This window comes from Platalea leucorodia (assembly GCF_965183815.1).
Source record: "Platalea leucorodia genome assembly, chromosome: 4".
Taxonomy (NCBI): domain Eukaryota; kingdom Metazoa; phylum Chordata; class Aves; order Pelecaniformes; family Threskiornithidae; genus Platalea; species Platalea leucorodia.
Genome location: NC_138826.1, coordinates 120138324 through 120159339, shown reverse-complemented (window position 1 = coordinate 120159339; position 21016 = coordinate 120138324). Strand labels below are relative to the sequence as shown.

At 45.5% G+C, this 21016-nt stretch overlaps 1 protein-coding gene across 3 annotated transcripts in view; it reads right to left on the bottom strand.

Moving 5' to 3' along the window:
* Positions 1-21016, bottom strand: part of FRMD4A (FERM domain containing 4A) — a gene marked incomplete at its 5' end in the record, with an annotated part of 385473 nt that overhangs the window by 184538 nt on the left and 179919 nt on the right. The window contains one exon of one of the 3 annotated variants that reach the window (XM_082310332.1): positions 6729-6887. The exons of the other annotated variants lie outside the window; for them this stretch is intronic. Within the exon in view, the coding sequence (XP_082166458.1) occupies positions 6729-6887 (159 nt within the window). Of the gene's footprint in view, positions 1-6728; positions 6888-21016 lie in introns of those variants that run through there. 3 annotated transcript variants of the gene reach the window in all.

Genomic DNA, 21016 nt, shown 5'->3' with positions numbered 1-21016 from the left:
GAGGTATTTAAAGAATGGATAGATGTGGTGCTCGAGGACATGGTATAGATGGACTTGGCAGTGATAAGTTAATGGTTGGACTCGATGATCTTAAGGGTCTTTTCCAACCTTAATGATTCTATGATTCTATGATTCTATATCTAGCTGGATATTTTGCAGTGTTAACATTTTGACCTCCTCTCCACTGACATCAATGCTCTGTGGGGCTGCAGTGGGGCTGGTGACAGCGGCATGGATCCTACCAGACTGCCCTGGCCCTTGCCAGCTCTAGAAAGGCAAGGGAAGCCTGTATCAAATGCTGAGGGCAATTTTACAATGTGTTGTAAAAATACTTGGGGACAGGAACTTGTTGAACACCTCTTGTGATTTCTCCATAGATGCCTCGAGTAGAAACGGCTTGGGATTCCTCCATAGGCTGATTTTTTTTTCTGTCTGTTTGGATACATTTTCTGGAAAAGATGAATTTTTAATGTTTGTGTTCTCCCTCCCCTCCCCTGCCTGTCTAACCCTCTTTGCTTCTGCCTGTAACAAAGATGGGGTGAGAAACTCTGCAAGACAAAAGCTCCCAAGAGGCTTTCAGAAACATGTGAAGCTCATTAGCCCTTTCTGCAACTCTGGGGCTTTTGGGTGGAGGGTTATTTTCCTCTTTTTGTGTGATTTGTGTCAGTTGCTGTTGTTTTTTTTTTTTTTTTTTTTTTTAAGGGAAGCAGTTCAAGTCTCATAAATGCTTAAATATGTAGCAATAAAGTTTGAGAAGTCTCCAGGGCAGCTCCAGAGCCTGCAGACTAGCTCAGCAAAGAGTGCCAGGGAAAAAAATCACAGTTACCTCCTACTAAAAGCAGGAATTAGGCAGGCTGCAAGCTCGGAGGGGCCAGATCCATTTATGATACCCCGTGCGATGGCTTTAGGGGATCCCAAAGCTTCTTGAAAGCCAGCTGCCCTGGAGTATCATGGTGCCTCAAGAACAGAGCAGCCACCAGCAAAGAGCCCTGCGAGCGCAGCTCTACGGGTGGCACAGGTACCCATGTCCACCATTGTGCTTATCAGTAGAAAATCAACAACCCCACTGAAAAACCCTCTGTCCAAAATCAGAAGAGAAAGGATCTGGGTTTGCTGACCTCGAGGGAGTCAGAAACAGCTTCAGCTACAACCTGAGACCTGAATAAGGTCCCATGCTCTCTACTTGAGCTCGTTAGCTAAAGTGAATTTTGTTGGCTCTTTTCTCCTGCCCACCCAAGACTCCCACACACCTAATCCCCTGTTTCCTCAGCCTTCATCTTGCTAAAGCTAACTAGATTAATGGGAAATGCTAATATACCAGGCCTGAAAGGAAAGCAAAGAGCTGGTTGTGTTTGAATTCCACATTAATCTACTTGGTGATGAAGCTATAAATCAAAACCTGGAAGTTTTAACCAATCTGAAATTATGTGTTTAACATTTCAGCCCTTTCCTTCCTCCCTCTTGCCCGACATTGATTTGCACAGCCTTTTACAGCAACAGGGCAGGCTTGCAAAATGCTGTTTTTGCTCCTGAATCCCTAATTGTGCTCAGATATAATAAGATGTCTTCAAGGCAAGCAGGGTGAGGAATGATGCTGAAACAAGAATGGATTTCCCAAATTACTCCTTTATGAGGGGGACGACCACATTCCCAGTAGGGTACAGAGTTTGTAGGGATGTCTCAGAGCCCATTGTGAGGTAGGTAACAGCCTGTCCCTTTATCGATGCAATACCCAGCAGGGTGCTAGCAATCCCCCAAGTGAATGGAGGAGAAGCCCCAAAGCCCAGCTCCCCAGTGTCCATGGCAGCTGGGTGAAATCCCATTAGCACTCGGTTGCCAGCAGCGGGCACCATGTAGGAAACACACCTGAGATGCATTCTCCCCAGGGAAAATAAAATGGCAGGATCTGGAAAACAAAGGGAATGAAGTAGCTGAACATCAGGCCCAAGGAGGATGTGGTTTGGGGGCTCACATGCCTGAGTACATCTGTGTGTATGTAGATGAAAAACCAGCTCCTGGGCTGCAATACCTGCCAGCTCTGATCTGAGAGGAGTGGCAGGGAGTTAAAGCACTGCAAAAACACCCTCAATACTCAGGGGCCAGGATTCACAGGTGATTTTCACAGCTGAAAAACAGTTAGTGAGCTGGGATCTGTGACTTGATTCTGCCTTGCAGGAGCTGGGGGTTTCCACAGCAGCAGCAACCTTCCTCCTGGGGCTAGGGGTGCCCAGAGCCCCCCAAATATCCTTCCCCCATCACAGGACCTTGGCTTCTGCATTTGTTCCTGCCATTGCTCCTTGGGCCTTTATCCTCCTGCCAGCATGGCAAAAGCTCTCTTCTCTTCCTCATTTTAGGTTAACATCCAGCCCCTGAATGCTACAGCTCACCTTCCTTAATCCCATTACCTATAACTGCAAGCAATGAGGTACTGAAGACAATTCTGCTCTTGTGTCGATAGCCTGAAGTAATTTCGTCCATCTCTGCCTTGGTTTCTACAGCAGTAAAATAGGCATGATATTACTTAACCGCCTTTCCAAGTACTTGATGGATAAGAAGCAGTGTGTAAAAAGTACACGGCACTACTGTGTACAGTGTGCGAGGAATTAAATGTCTGTGAGTAGTATTACAGCTCCTCGAGAGACTGCTCTGCGCCCAGCGATCTGCCTCCGGCTTGGTAGGAGCAGTTGGTGGGATTTTAAACAGACAGACACATAAACACATTTTTACTGAAGGTGTAGGTCCTGGCCTGCCTAATGTTCTTTGACACTGCACAGACATAGCCAGAAAACTAAAACATTTGTTGATGGATTTGGAGATTAAATAAATAGTGAAATATCTTCAGGATGTTAAAATGCAGAACTGACTGCCTATGCAGTAATAAACCAGCCCTCCCCCAGCACTTCTTGAAATGTGAGTATTTCCGCAAAAGCAGGCACTGTGTTAGTTCACAGGGTCATTTTTTCAGTAGGTCAGAGCAGTCAGACATCTTCTGGGCATTGGTACAAATACACCCGACAGCTCTGTGGCATCTCACACAACTGACTGCAAGCCTCGACTGGAAGTTTATTATTTGTTAATCTCGTTTTTCAAATCCGTTTCAATCATGCAGTCAGAAAGCCACATGGTGGATCACAAAACACAAAATATAGCAAGCGTTAATCACAACTAAAATATAGCAACTGGTGAATATTAGCCCACTGAAAACAGCAAGGCAAGTGGTTTGTTCAGATTGTGCAGACAAATGTATCCCTGGGAATCGCAGCAGACTTGCAGGAGGATTTACTTGCCAGGAAGAGAAATGCAGTCTGAGGCAGATGATGGTACCTTGCTTCAGGGTACCAAAAGCCTCTAGTTCTTGGATGTTGTGAGTACCACAGCATCACCTAAAGACAATGCGAAATGGAGTTACACGGCATCTCTGAAAGTCAAATCCAGTTTGGAGACCAAGAATGAAGGAAAAAATTTTGGTTGTTTTAACCTATTTTATAACAACTACTGCTGAGAGTGCAGCCTGAGCAAGTCCAGACTTCTGATTGCTGTTGCTGTGTCAGTTTGGATTTGAAGACTGAAATCTCAAGTCAGGGTGGGATCCTGACCACTACAGCCAGCATCACCCCAAAATTGCTATTCCATCTACCTCTGCTAATGCATTGCCACTGATTTCCCTAGAGCCAAGAAAGCAAAGTCTCACTTGTCAGAAATAAGGGGGATTACACTGCCTTGAGTGCTTTTTCTTTTCAAGAACCCATTGCCTGTTGCATTAGCAGTAAATCTGGACCGTTCCCTCTGTACAGTATTAGCTTTTTTTAATATATTTTGTAGATGGGACGGTAGAAGGGAATTACCAAACCCATGGATGTTTTTCAGGGTTTGTGTGGTGGACACAACAGTCTAGGGAAAGGATACCAAAAAATTCTCCAAGTTAGTGTCATACCCGAGCAGCCATGGTCTTGGTTGGTGGTGCAAAGGAGGACCTGAGTCCTCCCCGGTGATGTCTGCATGGCAGCGGGGGTCCTGCTCAGCCAGGAGCCTGGCTGGGTTGTACGCTGCTGCGGTACCCCCAAGTCAGTCTCACCAAGGGTGAGCCAGCAAATGGCTCCAGAACCACAGATGCACTGGGATATGATTAACTCAAGGAAAAAAAGCATAAAGAATACTCTTTGGAGTATGACAAAGTTTTGCTTCATTTTACAAAGTTGACTGATGTTTCTTTTTAGGGCTGTTTTGGTTCTGGTACCATACAGAGGTCCTACAGCTGATCTGCTTTGCTCTCAAGATGCAGTAGCAACAGGGATTAATATATAGCAGCATCAACAACTAGCATGGCCAAGAGCTTATTTGCTCATCTAAATAATAAACAGTGGAATAAGTCTCTGTCTCTGGGAAGTGATTAAACCATCAGGCTTTCTGTCCAAGCAATATTTTACTAAAATACTCCGCCAATGTTTAAAATGGAGGATACTGGCTACTGGAAAAAATGCTGTAAGGATTAATATACATAAGTGTAGAGTTATCTATCAGCTCATGTGGCCACTAATAATACTGCTGCTGCTGGCTCTCTGCGACGATGAGCTATGAGATGCCTTTCCCAAGCAAACCTCCACCCAGCAGCAACAATCCTGGTACCTGACCCAACAACATTTCAGGTCCCGTCCAAAGAATTGGAAGCTCATGGGCATTGACAAATAAAGTGATGTCGTTTTACTGAGCTTTTGCAGATGTTCCTTGATTCTGTCTGAGAAACAGACAACTATTCAAGTCCACCCTGCCCTGTGAGTGTCACGCTGCATCGATGCTCATTGGGATGGGAAGGGAGGCACCTTTGCTGGTCCCATTTCCCTGGTGACTCTAGCAAAGGGGGATAACGTGCCAGGAATGTGATATAATGCCATGGGGGATGGCTGAGGACGTGTGCATGTTGTAATGGAAAAAGTGCACTTGTGCATGTGCTCAGTGCTTGCAACAGAGTAAATCTGTTCAAGGGCTACCAATCCTCGGAGTTATCACAGGCAGTAGCATCCCCTGATGCATGGAGGTTAGGATAGATTATTCGTAATTGGAATCTGGACACGTCTGAAAACTAACTCCTTAGTTTTTGAGGATGGTTTTACATGGGTGGAGGGTAAAAAGGGGGTTCAGCAGTGAGCCCTCTTTCTTCCCCTCTCCCCTTTCCCAGGCCCATGTCAGCTAATTGGCTTCAGGTTCAGGCTCCTAAAACAAGCTGCAGCGAGTGGATGGGGCAACCCCACACCACAGGCAGCCTCTGCGCAGACTGACCTGCAGGTTCACACCAGCCAAGACCAAGCGCAGCCCAGGGAGAGCAGCTTGGTTCACTTGGAGCCACCACTGTTGTACCTCTTGTGAGGGTTTCAAAGCTGTGCCCTGGGGCCACCAGGGCAATCAGTGGGATGAGGGGTCCTTCTGGGTAATGGGTTTGTGTTATTGGCTGCAGGCATCTTCTAGAATAAACAAATACTTAAAATAAACACAACGCCTGTTCCTGCTGAACTCCAAAGAAGGCCATAAAATCTATTCCTGAAGTCTGCTGAAACCAGAGCATGATTTGAAGCTGGTTCAAAGTTTGCTGAAATTACTAAGAGCCTTGCCCTGGTCTCCCTCTAAGCAACACACAGAATTTCTACAGGCTTTTAATCTGGCTTCTTCTATATAACTTGGCTTCACACATGGAGACTTCCAAAGCACAGGAAAAGCAAAATACCAAGCAAATGGGAGTAGCAGAAAATGCCTTTTCCAAATGCAAACACCAATCAGTCGATCCAGCATCCGACATTAGCCAAATCTGTGAAGTTGATAAATACTGTAATGGGTTTGTCCCTGCAGCAGAATAAATGTCTATCCTCAGTTGTCTAAGGCTGATTAAAAAAGCAGATGAGCTGGATACTGGTTGCTTTACAGTGTCATTTCAACCTGGACTCACCTATGGACTGGAATGAGTTGCTATTCAAAGTGGCATCCAGTTCTAGTGCCTTCACTGTGATGTTCAGTTTATTTAACCCAGTTTAGCCAGCCTCAGAAACGCACACAGTTTATTAGAGCTGTTTTGTTATACCTCAAGCTGCAAGCAGTTTGCGTAACTCTACAGAGAAGCCAGTCGACCAAGCTCCAAACCTCTCTATACCACATAAAACACACACCAAGTAAAACAAAAGTTTTAGACAACCAGATGCCTCGGACTTTGCAAGACTAAGCAGTCAGAAGGCATTGCACAAGTCAAGTAGGGATAACTAGTGCTACTGTAGTTTAAAACCCACCGCGTTTGCCCATTTTCCACAAGTTAGGTGTCTTTAAGCGTCCTTTCCTCCTGGTAAGTTATAAATTACTCTTGTGCAGCCGCAGGGACAGTTTGAGGATGCAGCACAGCTAAGGCTGGCTGTATTTATGAGTATAAAGCTCAAGGGAAGGGAATATAGCAGAGTGACCCTTATTCATTCACTTATTCCCCTCCTTATGCATTCACTTATTCCCCTTTGCTCTGTGGGAAGGAGAGTTCGGACCTGTGTTCAGCCACGGGAGACTCCACCACCATCCTCAAAACCTGTTTCTCCTCCCACACCTCCCCTGCCCATGGTGTCTCCTCTGTCCCACCACCTGTGGTAGGTCCCGAAGTGGTTGGTAGGAACAGGACAGGACCCTGTGCGACTGCCCAGGGCGTTTCCCATCTGCAGCACTGGGATTTGAGGGTCTGATCTGGTGGTTTTTAACCCTACCTGATAAACGGCTCTGGAAATGCACCATGGCTTCAGCATGAGCTGCAGGACCCTCAGGTTTCCAAAGCGGCAAGTCCTCAGAGCCCGGGACGTCAGGCTCCACACCAGGCTGTCCCAGCTGTAGAGCAGATCCTCAAAGCCAAAGAGCACAGCAGCCATGCCAGCTCCCTGTGTGAAACACCCCGGACTCCCTGCTCGGAGGCAATCAGCTAATCCCAAGGCGCCTTATGAACTGCAAGGTTAAAAAGTCACTGCAATTTCCATCAAAGAAGAAGAAGGAAAAAAAAGGAAAAAAAAAAACAAAAAAACCAACAAACCACCAAACCAAACGCGACAACAAAAACCAGCAGCCAAAATAAACTGTTTGGGGATGTGTCTTTCTCCCTTCGCACACGCCCTTCAGGATGTGGTTTCTCCCTCCGTGTATCTTCTCAAAGCGAGTTCTGCTGCACCCAGGGATGAGCAGGGAAGAGGTAAAAATACCTCTCCTGACTTAGGAAGGCAATTGCACATCCCTCGCAAAGGGCTTCTTGGTTACACTGCATCACTTCCCAGCTCGCTGCTGCAGAACCAAGAAGCAAACTCGGATCCAAAGTCATCACTTTGCAAGCTCAGTCCTGGGACTTCATCCAGAGGGAGGAAAAAAGCCGCTTGCTCTCCCTCTGCCAACATTCCCAAGACATTCCAGTATTGGGCTTAACTCTTTCAAACACTCACGAAGAACAGCTGAGAAGACAGCTTTGCCACATGCAACATTTCATCCTTTTGTTTTGCGTGTTGACAAGCCATTGCACTGTTACACTCCAGTCTTTTTTCCACGCAACTGTCTGTTCTGGAGCCTTTATATGTTCTGGACTCAGAAGGGGACTTAATCTTTATATGAGACTTATGCAACAGTCTGCAAAGCACCTTATTTACCCAAGAGGTGATATCCTGGAAAGTTGCACGGTTTAAACAATGCCCATTTAAAATCAGTCTGATTCAGCTGGTGTGGTCATATTTTTAACCCTTGCTGAGCTTGCCTTCATAAGGGTGGGTCTCATCTGAGCAAGCCAAGGAGAATGCAATGCAGTTTTCTCCATCTGAGCTGGATGCCAAAACACCCTTTTTAGTCTATGGATGCAAAGATCCACTTCTGGCATTCCTTCCTAAAATAGGTGTTGAGAAGAGAGTTCCCTGTCCGTTTCCCCCCAGGAGCAGCTTGTCTGGGTGGAGACTTCAATGCTGTCAACATCTATGATGAGGTGGGCTGAGGGAACTGGTCCAGTGAGGGTGAAAATACATTATCAACACAAGGATTTTGCATTCAGTTAAATCACCACAAAATCATGCAATTAAATTGCAACAGCTTTTCCCACTAAATCCCATAAGTGCTCCTTCTCTCTGTGGGCTAAAGTTTAATAACCAGGCGGGGAAACTGAGGTGGAAGTATTTTTACCAAAGGCACAGTGCAAACCAGCACCCTTGGAGACAGCTGCCTATCAAATATTTTTCACTCATTTCACTCTCCCTTCAGAGGAATGTGCACAAAAAGGCAGCAGGACTTGGAGGGAGCAGATGAGAGTCAGCCGGGGAGTGCCTACATGGAGGCACTTCCGAGGAGACATTTTTTAGAGGGGTAGCCAGGACAACCCCACTTTGAGCTGAAATCACAAGGGACTTGCATGCACTGAGCCCCTAAAGCTGCTGGTTTAGCAGAGCTGAGGAGCCATCATTCCCAAAAGCCTTGATGTCTTCTCTCATTAAATTCCCTGGATGGGGAATGAGCAGGAATATTAAGCTCTGGTTGATTTTCTGGAGGTCTGTCCCACCCTGACCCCATCCATAATTTGATCTTTGAGGACTGGAGGGCACTAAGTGAACAGTGTGTCACAATAATGGCACAAGGATGCTCATCAGCTCATTGACAAGGCAGGTGGAGGGCCAGGAAAATACAGCTGCAAAATTCATGTTCTCAGCCTAATTGCTTCTTCAGGACATCGTTTTTAGAGTGGCATCATAAAATATGGTAATAAAATCATAATAACATTTCCTTCAAACGTGTTAGAAGCTATTCATTTTGCAAAGTGTAGTTTTCTTTCCTCCTCTCTCTGTCCCTGCCTATCTGTTTTCTTGGTGTCCAGCCTTTGCTGCTGGTCTCCCTATGCTCATCATCTCTTGGTTATTTCTTTGCCTGCCTGTAAACTAGGTAACACACTGCCTCCGTTAGCAGAGATGTAGACAAGGGACCAGGAACATCTCCATTATAAAGCCTCATTTGGAAGAAAGGTATTTTTTTTTTTATATAACTTGACTAGACAATATTTGCTCCGGGCTACAGCCTGGAGTATAAGATCTCTGCCTGGGAGCACGAGAGGAAAAGAAAGAAATGTGTTTGATAAAGGAAAACAGAGGGGGGAAAAGAAGCCATAGCAAGTGATTGCTCTGGGATGTGACCTAACCCCTTTGGTATTCTGCAAGGGGGAGAGAAGGGGAAATGGAGGATATGCCGCAGTTTTAAAATTAGCTACTCCACATGTGCATCTAGTCTTTCCGTATGCTCGAAAGGAGACTTTTGGCCCCCCGTCCCAACTTGGTAATTACTCAACAGATGAGGGCAGCTCTGAAGGAGCCTTTTCACTCAGCTGATGACATAATCAGACTTTCTGAAAACAGTTCCCCTATGTATTTATTTAACTGATAGACTGAAGAAGTCTCCTTAGGAGTCACTTGAGTGTATAGGAGGCCCAGTGAGCATTTCAGTGTGTAGATTTACCTTCATGATTAGAGCAGATTGTTTGGTTTCCTGTGGAGGTTTTCCTGCTGATTAGACACATACTATTTTTTGAGGGGGTAAAAGCTGCCTGAATACAGATTACCCGTCCCACCTCGCAGCTTCCAAGGGAACTGTAACCGCAGACGTTTCTCAAGCAAAGGCAGCCCATCCCCTCCGGAGCCAAGGGATACACCACCAAAGGTGCTCTTTCTTTTCCAGAGAGACACCGCAGAAGGTGCTCTTACTTATCCAAAAAAGTCAGAAGAGTTCATTGCTACAGGGAATGGCAGAAGAGAGGAGAAAAAATTACCAAGAATCAGCAGCTTGGCTCTTCTGCTGGTGTACATTTTGAGTCATGTCTGTAAAATCATCTTACATTTCTATAAAACACACTGAGCTCCACCTTCACTAAGGTCAATTAGGAAAAAAAATAAAGCCCTTTGCACTCTACATAGATCTATAGACATTTGCAAGTCTTTTCAACACAGCCTCTCTAATTATGCACTGGTTATTTCCCGCTGTTTCTGAGAAAATGTCAGGCAAAACATTTACTATGAAACCTCCCACGTTTTACTGACAGTCCAAAGGCTGTTACTAGGGTATAAAAATAGCTCCTTACTTCCCATGAAAAAAAACCCAACCAAATCCCTTTGGGCTGCTGTGTTGTTTCATGGGACTGTCACCGAGGCTTGAAGGCTGTGGGTGGAATTCCCAACCCAACCCCAGCAGACAGCTCCTCCTCATCACAGACCCTGCAAATCACTGCCGTGCGCTGATGTAGGTAGACACTGCTTGCACTGGGAGCTCGAGAGACGGGTCCGTGCTTTGCCTTTAGGCAGATTGTATATTCTGGCCTCTGAAGGAGGAGTTGAACATCTCTTTCCAGTGTGCTCTAGAGTAAATCTCTACCCACAACTTTCTGATGGGTGTGGATGTATTTGGGCACATTGAAAGACAGACGTGCCGGGTGGAGGGTGGTTTCCTTTGAGCTTACTGTAGACATACCAGAAACATCCTGCTTCTGCTCAACATATGGCCCCAATGGTCCCTGCAGCTCCAGCCCAATGTGGTCTTTTGGTCTTATTTCAAATCCATTACCCTTTTTGATTTTTATTTCTCTATAACATTAAGAGGATTAATGTTGTTAGATCTTTGTGTCTGAAGTTCCCTTTCATGTTGCAGCTTCACGCTTTCTTATGTTGGAGATGTTTTTTTGTGTTGTTTAACTAGTTGCATTTTCCTCCTTGTGTCTTAATGGCACATCATTTTCGTGGCTGATGGGAACAGTTAGAGATGACCCACTGCCAAGTGATCAAACACATGGAGAAGGAGCCACCCGCCTTCCTTCACGTGTGCCCACATAGAGCCAGGGCCCTCAGTGGGGACTTACCGAAGTGACCTCCCTCCTGTAACTGCACTGAACCACAAACTCTGCAGATTTCCAAATGGACACTGGGCACCAAATCCACTTGAGAACCAGAGCCTCTGAGTGCCCTATTTCCACCCCAACCAAGGTGGTCTCGTCCCTCATGCCAACCCGTTTGGGCTTCTCTGTCTTTCCCCTGACAAGTGGCCTTGCTGCCACCCAAGAATGGACCATGGAGGGTTTCTGTGTGTCCAGTGGGAGCTTTCCAGACTGCAAGGACTGGATACTATTGGCGTTATTTCTTGTACCTTTGCAAGGTTTTGTACTTTGTTCATATAAGGAAAAGTTTGACGGAAGGGTTTTAAAAGGAGCTGGGAATGGCATTTGAGTTGAAGCAGCAAATCCTCAGACTTTGAGGGCTATATTATACAACATATATGTTCTAGGCGAAGGAAACTCACCTGAATTTAAAATGAGTGAAAATAAAGTATGGATGTCCATATTGGGTCTCCTGAGAGCTTTGATCAGCTAAGAGTCTGCTGACCCTGTAATCATTTTGGATTGCTAAAAGATCATGACCTCAGTCTGACTGGGCCACAAAACCTGGACAACGATCATGCCTGAACCTTCGCAGACTTGTAGAGGAGGCACCAGCACCCCTAGCTCACCTCTCTGGAGTGGTAGGTCAAGAAGCTGTACTTGGATGTATCTATCTCCCCAAAGATCTGCTGCCCCATGCACATGTGATGGCTGTGCCTGCACCTCTTCAGTTACCTTCTAACTCTCACCCATCACATGCTACCAAAACCAGGGATATAAATAGCCTCCACCCTTCACCCCCTGCTCTGCCACCACTGACAGCCCTACACCCCCCCACAGAGAAAATTCAAGAAACTGAAGACTTCTCTGTTGGATACATTTTAGGAGTCAGAAATCCTGGCCAATTTCCTCAAGATGTTCTCACGAGTCCGTATGGCCTAAAATGTTCCATAATGAAAGGAACTGCTGCTTCACAGTAATAAGTGAACGAAAATTTACTATTCCAGTCATCCACTTTGATCATAACATTTCTAAAGCTCTTTGAAAATGTAAAGTGCTCTGGTAGTGCTAAGTATTATCGTTATGTGAACAGCAGCTCCTTCTGTGTCGGGCTGTACGTGTCCTCGCTTTAGAGAGGTTTTTATTGACTGACAGAGGAGAGTGTGTCATATCCTCAAATCATACGCATTTCATTTCCTAAAGTAAGCTGTGTTAGCGATTTAACAAGGTTTAAAAGTAGGTGAATCGTATAAAGCTGGGCTCATACTTGTCCCTAATATTCCACCAGCTAAAGTGATTTCACTTCTACTATGCAGAAACGTGAAAGAGATTGTGCAGAGATTTGCTATTCAATCCTCTTTCTCCACGAACACTGCAGTGAATGAGTCTGCAGGAGGGGATGTAGGTCAGGACAACTTATTAAGTAAATAGTGCAGAACAGCCGCAGAAAGTGAATGGCAAGATCTTAAATACGATTATTCACTTTGGAAACCCAAGCTTATGATTAACTCTGATCCCGCTGGGGCCTGTGACGTCCTGTGACCGAGGTGTCCAATCAAAGCAGCACACACTGGCACATGCCCATCGCCACAAGGTTTATCATCATGCTGCTCTCTGGTATTAAGTGCAGAAATGCTCGGGAGAATTATTTTTGGCCAGAAGAAAACAGGAAAAAATCACAGCCTGCTTAGGAGGCAGGTACGAACAGGGGGCAACCTAAAGCTCATCCAGCAGCTGAGCTATTTTCCTTCCATGTTATTTGCCTGTGTGTAAAATAGCCTCTGACAAGGTTTAGGGGTGAAACAATACGAACCTGAGACAAACCTGTGTTTGTGCCCATCAGGTGGGCACTGAATTTTAGGTTGCGGATTGAACACACCTGACTGTTCACAGAAGGAGTCACGCACTTGTTCAGTTACACTTCTCTTGTTTCAAGCTTTTGCTTATTTGGCAACTGGAGCAAGTATTTGCCTTTATGAGAGGTTCCCTGTACCCCTCTGTTCGTACCATTTTGAATTATACATTTAGCTTGTGCTTCCCACCCCTTATCAGAAGATGATGGCCAAGCTGTCAAAACGGCCTTGGCTGTGGGCTGTGGTTTGGAGGACACATTGCTTCACATCGCAGGTGTCTCTTAACTGGCACTATTTGCCTGGGAGAGAGGACAAATCTGGTGGCTCATAAAAAGCCAGACTGCAGTTTTGCCCTATGGCAAGATGGATAATTTAATGAAGGGCAGCCTTGCTGTCTATGCAAAACAAGCCTACGTACGGCACAAATGGCCCATTTCAGCAGAACATTTTCTTACAACTTACTTATCCTGCAGATATATTTAAGTAGTCTGTCTGATTCAGACCCAGTGGTAACACTCAGTGCATTCAATGACTAATACAAAGTCCTTTCTGTTCATAGACAAGAGCTGAGCATTTCACTAAAAAGGAGGAGGGCAAAGGGAACATATTTTAGAAAATCAATGGTCCAGATTTCTCATGGTTGATCTTGCTTATGGGTTGGAAAGCCTGCTCCTGCCTAAGTTAAAGTGCATATATTTAATTTATTCTGAAGCTCCTTATAAATTACAAATAAATACTGGTCTTGCTGGTTAGGATGTAATTGTCACTGGACAGAGAGGAAAGATATAATATAAGCAGGTCAAATACAACCTTGAGAGTAGAAATGAGGAGGGATCTGGTCCTATTCCAGAAAAGTCATCAGTTTCCTGAGCGACATTAGACAAGTCACATAACTTTATGGGTCTCCATTTCCTCAGGAGATTAATTCACTGACTTTTGTCAAGTGCTATGCAATCTCAGGGGAACTGTTTTACATTAAAAAGTAAATATGTGTTCAGCCTGCTAGAAAGCCAATTGGTCATATTCCACAAGAGTTATGCAGCAAAAAGGAGAAATACTTAAGATATCTTGTATTGATAGGGTACCCTCTGTGTTGAAAGCACCTACGCTGATTATCAAAATGAGCATAATTATGGGTGAATAAATGTTCCCTGAGGTGAAGACTGGTTATGTACATATATGCTCCCTGTGGGAGTATACATCCCGGCGGTGCTAAATGCATGTAGGGAGGGTGCTGTGGAGGAGGGTGATGGCTCTGTTGACTCTGGGGTAGAGAGGTCCCAGAGCAAGCCATACTGAGCTGTTAACACCACAAAACGCAGTGGAGGCAGACACTTCCACGCTCATTCATGGCATCTGCACTGGGGCTGACTGACACGGGGCGGTTTATTTGTTTCTATTGCCACAGCACAATTAATCTACAGATGGGAAACTCAGGAGTCAGCATAGGGTGTTTACTGTACTGCAGCAGATCTTTACGCTGGGAACATCTCCCCAGCTGGGACCAGTTAGACCTTCTCAGTAGAGCATAAGAGTTGACCTCTACCCCGTTTGCTCCCGAAACACAGACCCCTGTGGCTCGTGCTAATGGAAAATCTCCATTTGCGTTGTAGGACAGCGCTGGATCCATGCCATCTTCAGTGATAATGCATGCACAGTTGACAGAAGATGATAACTTGCACTTCTGTTGCTGCTCAGCTTAAAACCCTGTGCAAACATCAGCTTCTATTGCCTCACGATGCATTGAGAGATTTGTGTTATTGAGCTGCTACCAGAGCTGTGGATAAACAGGGACAAGAGGACTGAAGTGCCTGTGTGGGACACAGAGGCTGGCAGTCCTGGCTTTCCCTTTCTCTGGCTGTTTTCTATAGCTACTATTACACCCACATACCCACCAGTGTATCCAGGATGGGGTGCTGAGTTTCAGGAGGTATAAATAGTAGCCCAGACTACATCTGCAGAGGTGGAGAGCAGTTAATCAAACTCCCCACGCTCTGCCTTCCAACCTGATGATTCGCAATGTGGAATCCAAACTCACTGTCTAGCTTGTTTGCTCATACCTCCTGAAAAGAGGAGAAAATGGATCGAAAGCTGCCAGATCGAAGTGGCAAGTCAGTCACTTCACTGTCTCTATGGACAGCAGACTGAAGCTGTTCAGAAGTTAAAACAAAGAGGATTTACGCTCTTGATTTAGAAATTTATGACTCATTCCCATTTTGGCTGTTAGAAGTGGCTTTCATTTCCCCTGCCCCCAAAACATCCATGCCATAAAAAATAAAACCTGTAAGCTCTTTACTGTCCTTATCTTGATGCACAAAGAATTTAAATGTTCACTGTTGCTATCTGGAGCTTGACTTCCTGTTATTAAGAAGGACATCCTAGTATTTAACAACATGAGATTTTTATTTTTTTCCCCTTCTTCAAGCCAGGCAGAATGTCTAATGATTCTGGAGTTTGTTTCCTGCTTGTAATTAAGTAGGTCACAGCTGCAAAGCAAGAGAACAAGAAAATATTCAGATCACACAAAGCCAAGAACGATTAAATCATTTGCAGCTGAAGGATATGGCAGATTTTCTTTTTTTTTTAAAAGAAGTCTCAAGTCTAAGGAAAACAAATATAGGAACTTTTAAGAGAACGATGAACTTGGAAGTTCTGCCCAAGCACCACAGTAGCTTGGAAAAAAAGAGTGATCAAAACCCAACTAATGTTGTTCACAAGTTGAATAGCTTTATGTGGTTGAAATAAACTCACTTCTTCATTGCTTAGGGCCATATATTCTATCCATGCAATTCTCTTTGAACCACATGCAAGATTGCTCTCATTTCTTCTGGGCTGTTCCCACCAGGCCCTCCGTGTCAGCCTGAAATGCCATGCTATGCCCTCTCCTGTAGGTCCCCCACAGCACACACCCTGTGCAACTCCAGTTGCAACTCAGTCACAGCACGATCTCTACCCAGACATGAAGCTCCCACAGGGCTGAAGGTCTTTTGATCTGCACTCATGGCTCTTGGTGTTATGTTGCCCTTATTTGGCTCCCACTCGATCTCTGTTTAGGACGGTGAGCTGTTCTTGGTCCCTGCATGACTGCCTTCAGCCCACAGACAGGTATTGGCAGTGCATGGTCCATCGCCCTTGATGAGCCATGCACACATGGGTTGAAGAACAACTTCTGAAGGGCCCTGACAGTATGGGTAGGAACTGGGGTTCAGCCTCGACAGGCATCAATTGACAAAGCCATGCCACAACCTTGCAAAGCCAGGGAAAACTTCCTTCATAGAGCCGAGGTGTCAGTCCAGGCACTTTAAGACAAAGTTCATCCTGACTGACCTCATTTGGGTTATTGCAGGATTCAGGAGGAGCATAAATGACTGCACATTTCCATCATGGTTCTTTTGCCTAGGCTTTGGCATAAACACTCCTCCAAGCCATTGCTCAGCCAAAAAAGAGGCGACAGAGAGCAACCACCCCACCATCATCACTTTCCCCAGGTACGGTGCCTGGGACTGCTCTGCTCCATCATGAAAAGGAGATGAAACAGGGTACTCATCTATGAGAACAGCCCCATTAAGTGGCTGCCTTGGTCTAAAGAGCAATGGAGACGTGTCCCAAATGTGTTGTAGCTGTAACCATAGGGCCCTTATTCTGTGCAGTGACAGAAATGGTCTTTGGGAAGATTTATGTCTGAAGCCCACCAAAATCAACACTGTACAGGGCAGTGGTCCAGTCAGACAAGAATCACTGCCTTGGCAGGGAACACCCTCTGTGAATCTGCTTGATTTCAAAATAGGGTGTTTGGTTTTATCAGAAGAGTGATTAAGATATGGGCAGAACAGCAAGAATGAAAGCATATTGCTGCTTCTATAAGAATGTGATTGGGAGAGACATAAATCTCAGCAATTATAAATTGGTGAGGACCTCATGTTTACTCAAGCTCTGATTGGGAAACTGTCATGGGAAAGAAAAGCCCACGTAGATGGTATTCTGGGCTCTGTCCCCATCTGACCGGACGCGGTCAGTTAATTCCAGGATAGGAGAACATGGTCCTTTTCACGCTGGTATTTCTTGGCTTTGCAAGCTAGGAACTGGGAGGGAGAGATGGCCAGTGCCTCCCCGATGGGCAGTTGTTACAAAACACAAACAACGGAGGGTTTCTCGGAGGCCGGTGCCCAGGGAATCTGAGGCCAGTCCTGCAGTCTCTCCTTGCAAAGCACTGACCTCATGGGAGAGGGGCTGCGGGCAAGAGCGTGGTGGTACATACCCTGGGCTGCAGAAGATGCCTAATCCATCTTCAAGTTATTCAGGGTATCTGGATTTGTGGGTTTCCACCTGGAATTTCTCTAAAACGTGCTGACTTTCAGAAATGTTTTCCTCCCTTCCCTCCAAAATGTTTTCTTTTTACCTTGAGCCCCTTAAATAGAGGACGCTGGGGGAGGGAAGGTGCTGACTTTAGAGAAAACACCAGTGCTGGGCTCTATAAGGGATGTTCAGAGACCTCACAGCATGTCTTGGCCTTTGCAGGAAAACATTCATGCTGCCTACACCCTTGTCCTGAATCTTTCAGCATATTTCCCTTCCAGTCTAGGGTGGATAACAGCATCTGTGGATTAGTATAAAACAAAGCTCAGGAATGAAAAGTTTTCAGAATGCTGCTGCAACACAGAGTCTGGCCAGCACCACACAGTCTGCTGTGACTGATTGTAAGGAAAAGGGGCTAGATCATCAGCTGGCATCAGCCTGCTTATCTCTCCCCTGACACCATCCTCCAGAAGCTGGATGTTGGCCCCAAGGCCACTTTAACCGCTCTCCGGTGACTGATTGGATGCATTGGAATGCACTAATATAACTGTGCTTTTAAAAATCAACGTCCTCTGGTTTTATGACTCTTCTTGGCCAGGTTCCCACTTGCTGTAACTGAAGCAAACCCTTTTTCATCTGCAGGAAACTGCCACTATTGGTGCATTTGAAAGTTTACAGGAGGATACATGATGGCTGCATTACAGCAAATTCCAGGATGGAAAAAGGAAGCTTTCCAACATTTCAGAGTGGAAATTATGAAAATTAGAAAGCCTCCTCCCAGTCCCTGGTGTGGTTTGCAGGCATGAGTTGGATGGAGAGATGCTGGAGAGGGAGGAAGGGGATGTGGATGTGCACTTCCAGCTAACAGGAGCCCTGAAGTTTGATCCTGCTTCAAACACACACAGATTTGCACAGTGTCGGCTGTTCACCGTGGCTTTTACCCTGAAAGCATCCTGGCTGCCAAGTGGGAACGACAGCACTGGCTGGGTCTTGCAGAAGTCTGGAGAGGATCAATGTCTGTGGAGCCTTTGTAATATGTAAAGCCCGATATATTATAAGGAATCATTTTAAATTGTAACCTAGGATTGCCAAGCTTCCCTCTTGCAATAGCCCATCCATTGTATTAGCCTTGACAAATTTTCTTGGATGGTATTTTCAAAAATTGGGAACTCCAGGCTCTGCCTTCAGGCAACAGTAACAGCTTTGAGCTCAGCTCTGAGGAAAAGAGAGCCTGTGAAACATTTGCAACTCGCTTTTCCTGGGTTTCTGTGAAAATATGGACCTTTAATGAGGACAAACTACCTGTGGGGTTTTAACCTTGCTCCTCCTCCTCCTCGCTGTCTGCTGATACATTAAGATTGATTAAGGGAACACTGAAAGACAGAAAGTCACTTGTTACTGTCCTCATTCAGCTTCCTAAGATGCTCCAAAGCATCATGGATAATATTACAACCCATGCAGGACAAGCTTTGTGGTTAGAGACAAACTGTGGCTACTGAATGTACAGCAAAAGGATTAATAAAAGCACGATGTTGGAGAGCTTTTTTGGAGTGCTGTGGAGGAGGAAAAGGACATTGGCATTCTCCTCTCTGAAGAGCGGTAATTTCTCATGGATCACACTGATCAGGGGAGCGCACTGATCCTCTGCTCTTCCCCTGAGCATCTCACAGTGCTGATATCCAGCCAGATCTTAGCATCAGATGCAGTAAAAACAAGCATTTATGCAGAGAAACTGATATGAGATACATATTGCTTTGAATGTCAGATTATATCTATCCTGCAATGAAAGAGAGGCATTCGGAGGGGGTGCAAGTACAGGATCCAGTCCCTTTCCTATCTCCCCAGCTGCCCTGTACTCAGGTGAGGTATCTGGAATTTTATCAAGGTCATAAAGCTACACTGTGCATTTTCAATTATCTGCTTCTGGTGCCCTTACCTCCAGCCTGCAAGCACGTAAGCATGGAAGACTAACCCAGAAGATGGCCATGAGGCTGGCCTTCAGAGCCGGTTCAAATGTTCCCTCAGGCTCTCTGAACATACATGTCTCCAAAAGAAACAGCGAGCACCATGAACTCCCCAAAACAGACTCAAACACAGAGGCTCCTAAAATTGAACGAGTGCTTCTGCAAACACAGTCTCAAGGACACAGAGAGAGGGCTGGAGCCCAGAACCCTGCAGCTTGGCACCTGCCCTACCTCTGGTGGAGTCATCCATATGGTGGACAAGAGCATGAATTGCCGCCCTTATGACACAAATTTTAGCTTTGCTGGGACTTAGGTGATGATCTAGCGATTCACAGCAATAAGGAAGCAGAGCCTTCTGCCTGGCTCTGACTCCAAAGACCACATAGTCATCATGTCATGCTACAGTTTTCCAGCCTGATCTAGAGGAGCAGTGGACCACCACCAGGGCTATGAGGGCAGGGCCACCAGTAGAATAGCACCATTGACACCTTTCAGTAAAGCCAATGGTAGCCACCTAGTTTGCTGCAAAATCAATAAACTGTATTGCAAGAGGCACACCTTTTATTAGCATGCAGGCTTGCGCTGTACTTGCAAGCCTTGACTAAAGGAACAACTACACAGAGCCAACCCTTGCTCATCTGATCTTCCACAGAGGAAAAGCTGTGAGAAGCATACAGTAGTTCCAACATGAATGAGCTGGCTTGCTTTCCTGGCTGTGAAATAGATTTATATCTTCTCTAAAGTGGGGTGCAGCCCATCTGTTTTGCAGTGCACATGCACCCCCAGAAATTCCCTCCAAGGACAGGCAATTTCTCCAACAAGTCCCACAGCTATCAGAGGGGGTAGTGCAGGGCTTCCCTGGACAAACCCTGGGCTGATAAACCAAAGATTCACAGGGCCATGTGCAGAGCTAGTGAACACACAGTTGTGGGGTCAGATTTCTGTCGTGGGAATGTTCACATCTGAGCTGAGCTAGCCTGGATGCCCCATCTGGATCTGGTCTCCAGGAGTAAGCATGCAGAACAGACATGGCAGTCTGTGTTTATCTCCTCTAACTGGAAAGGCTTTTGTTCCCTCTACAGTTAATGGAAGATGGATGTCAACACAGAGGGCAATTCATCCCATCCTAAATTGTCTTTGAAGATATTAGGTTGAGTTGTCATGAGAAGACACACATTACTCTCTGTTCTTTGACTACAGAAAAGGCCTGAAAAGGTAGCAAAAATTATTACAGTTGCATGACAAACTTGTAAATGTAGGCTGGCTGAAGGTACAAGTGGAAGGCAGCAGACATGGGAAATGACACTAGCAAGAACATAAACCCCTACCTTTAATCTCTCTTAGATGAGTTTCTCCAAAACACATCTCATCCCATCACTCATCTGTTGGGAGCTGGCAGGGTGGAAACTCCCTGTGCCAGAAACTTTTAAGTTAAGGCCAATTTGGTTCACTCTTGCAATGATTTCTATTCTGAGCTAAAATGGTAAACCAGTAAAATGGTACTTGTTCTGCACGTAGATCTCCAAAGGGCAGATGCTTAGTGCATCAACATTAATTGCAGGTAATTGGTCCTTAGCTATCGTTTCACATGGAGTTTACCTAATCTATGATGATGCAAAACCTGGAGAGAAAATAGATATCCATGGTCCCACTCCATCAAGACTTTGTGGCTTCTATAGAGGGAGTGCTGGAAACTAAAATGAATTTCAACCTCAGTTAAGAAACTTGCTCACTTATTTCAAAGCATGCACAACCCTAATTACACCTTCTAAATATATTCCAGAAGTACAGCTGGATTGTACAGTGTGTGCGGGTGACTAAATGGCATCATTTGCAGCCCATTATCTTTTCAAAAGCTTTTCATGTGGTATCTTTGGGAAGTGGAGACTAATTGCGTTCCTTGCCTGTGCAATTTGGAGAGTTTCATACTTTGGTCCCAACAAGAAAAACTAAAGCGTAAGAATCACTCATATCCATCTGCTGGTAGAATGAAAAGTCACCGTTTCTTTGAAGCC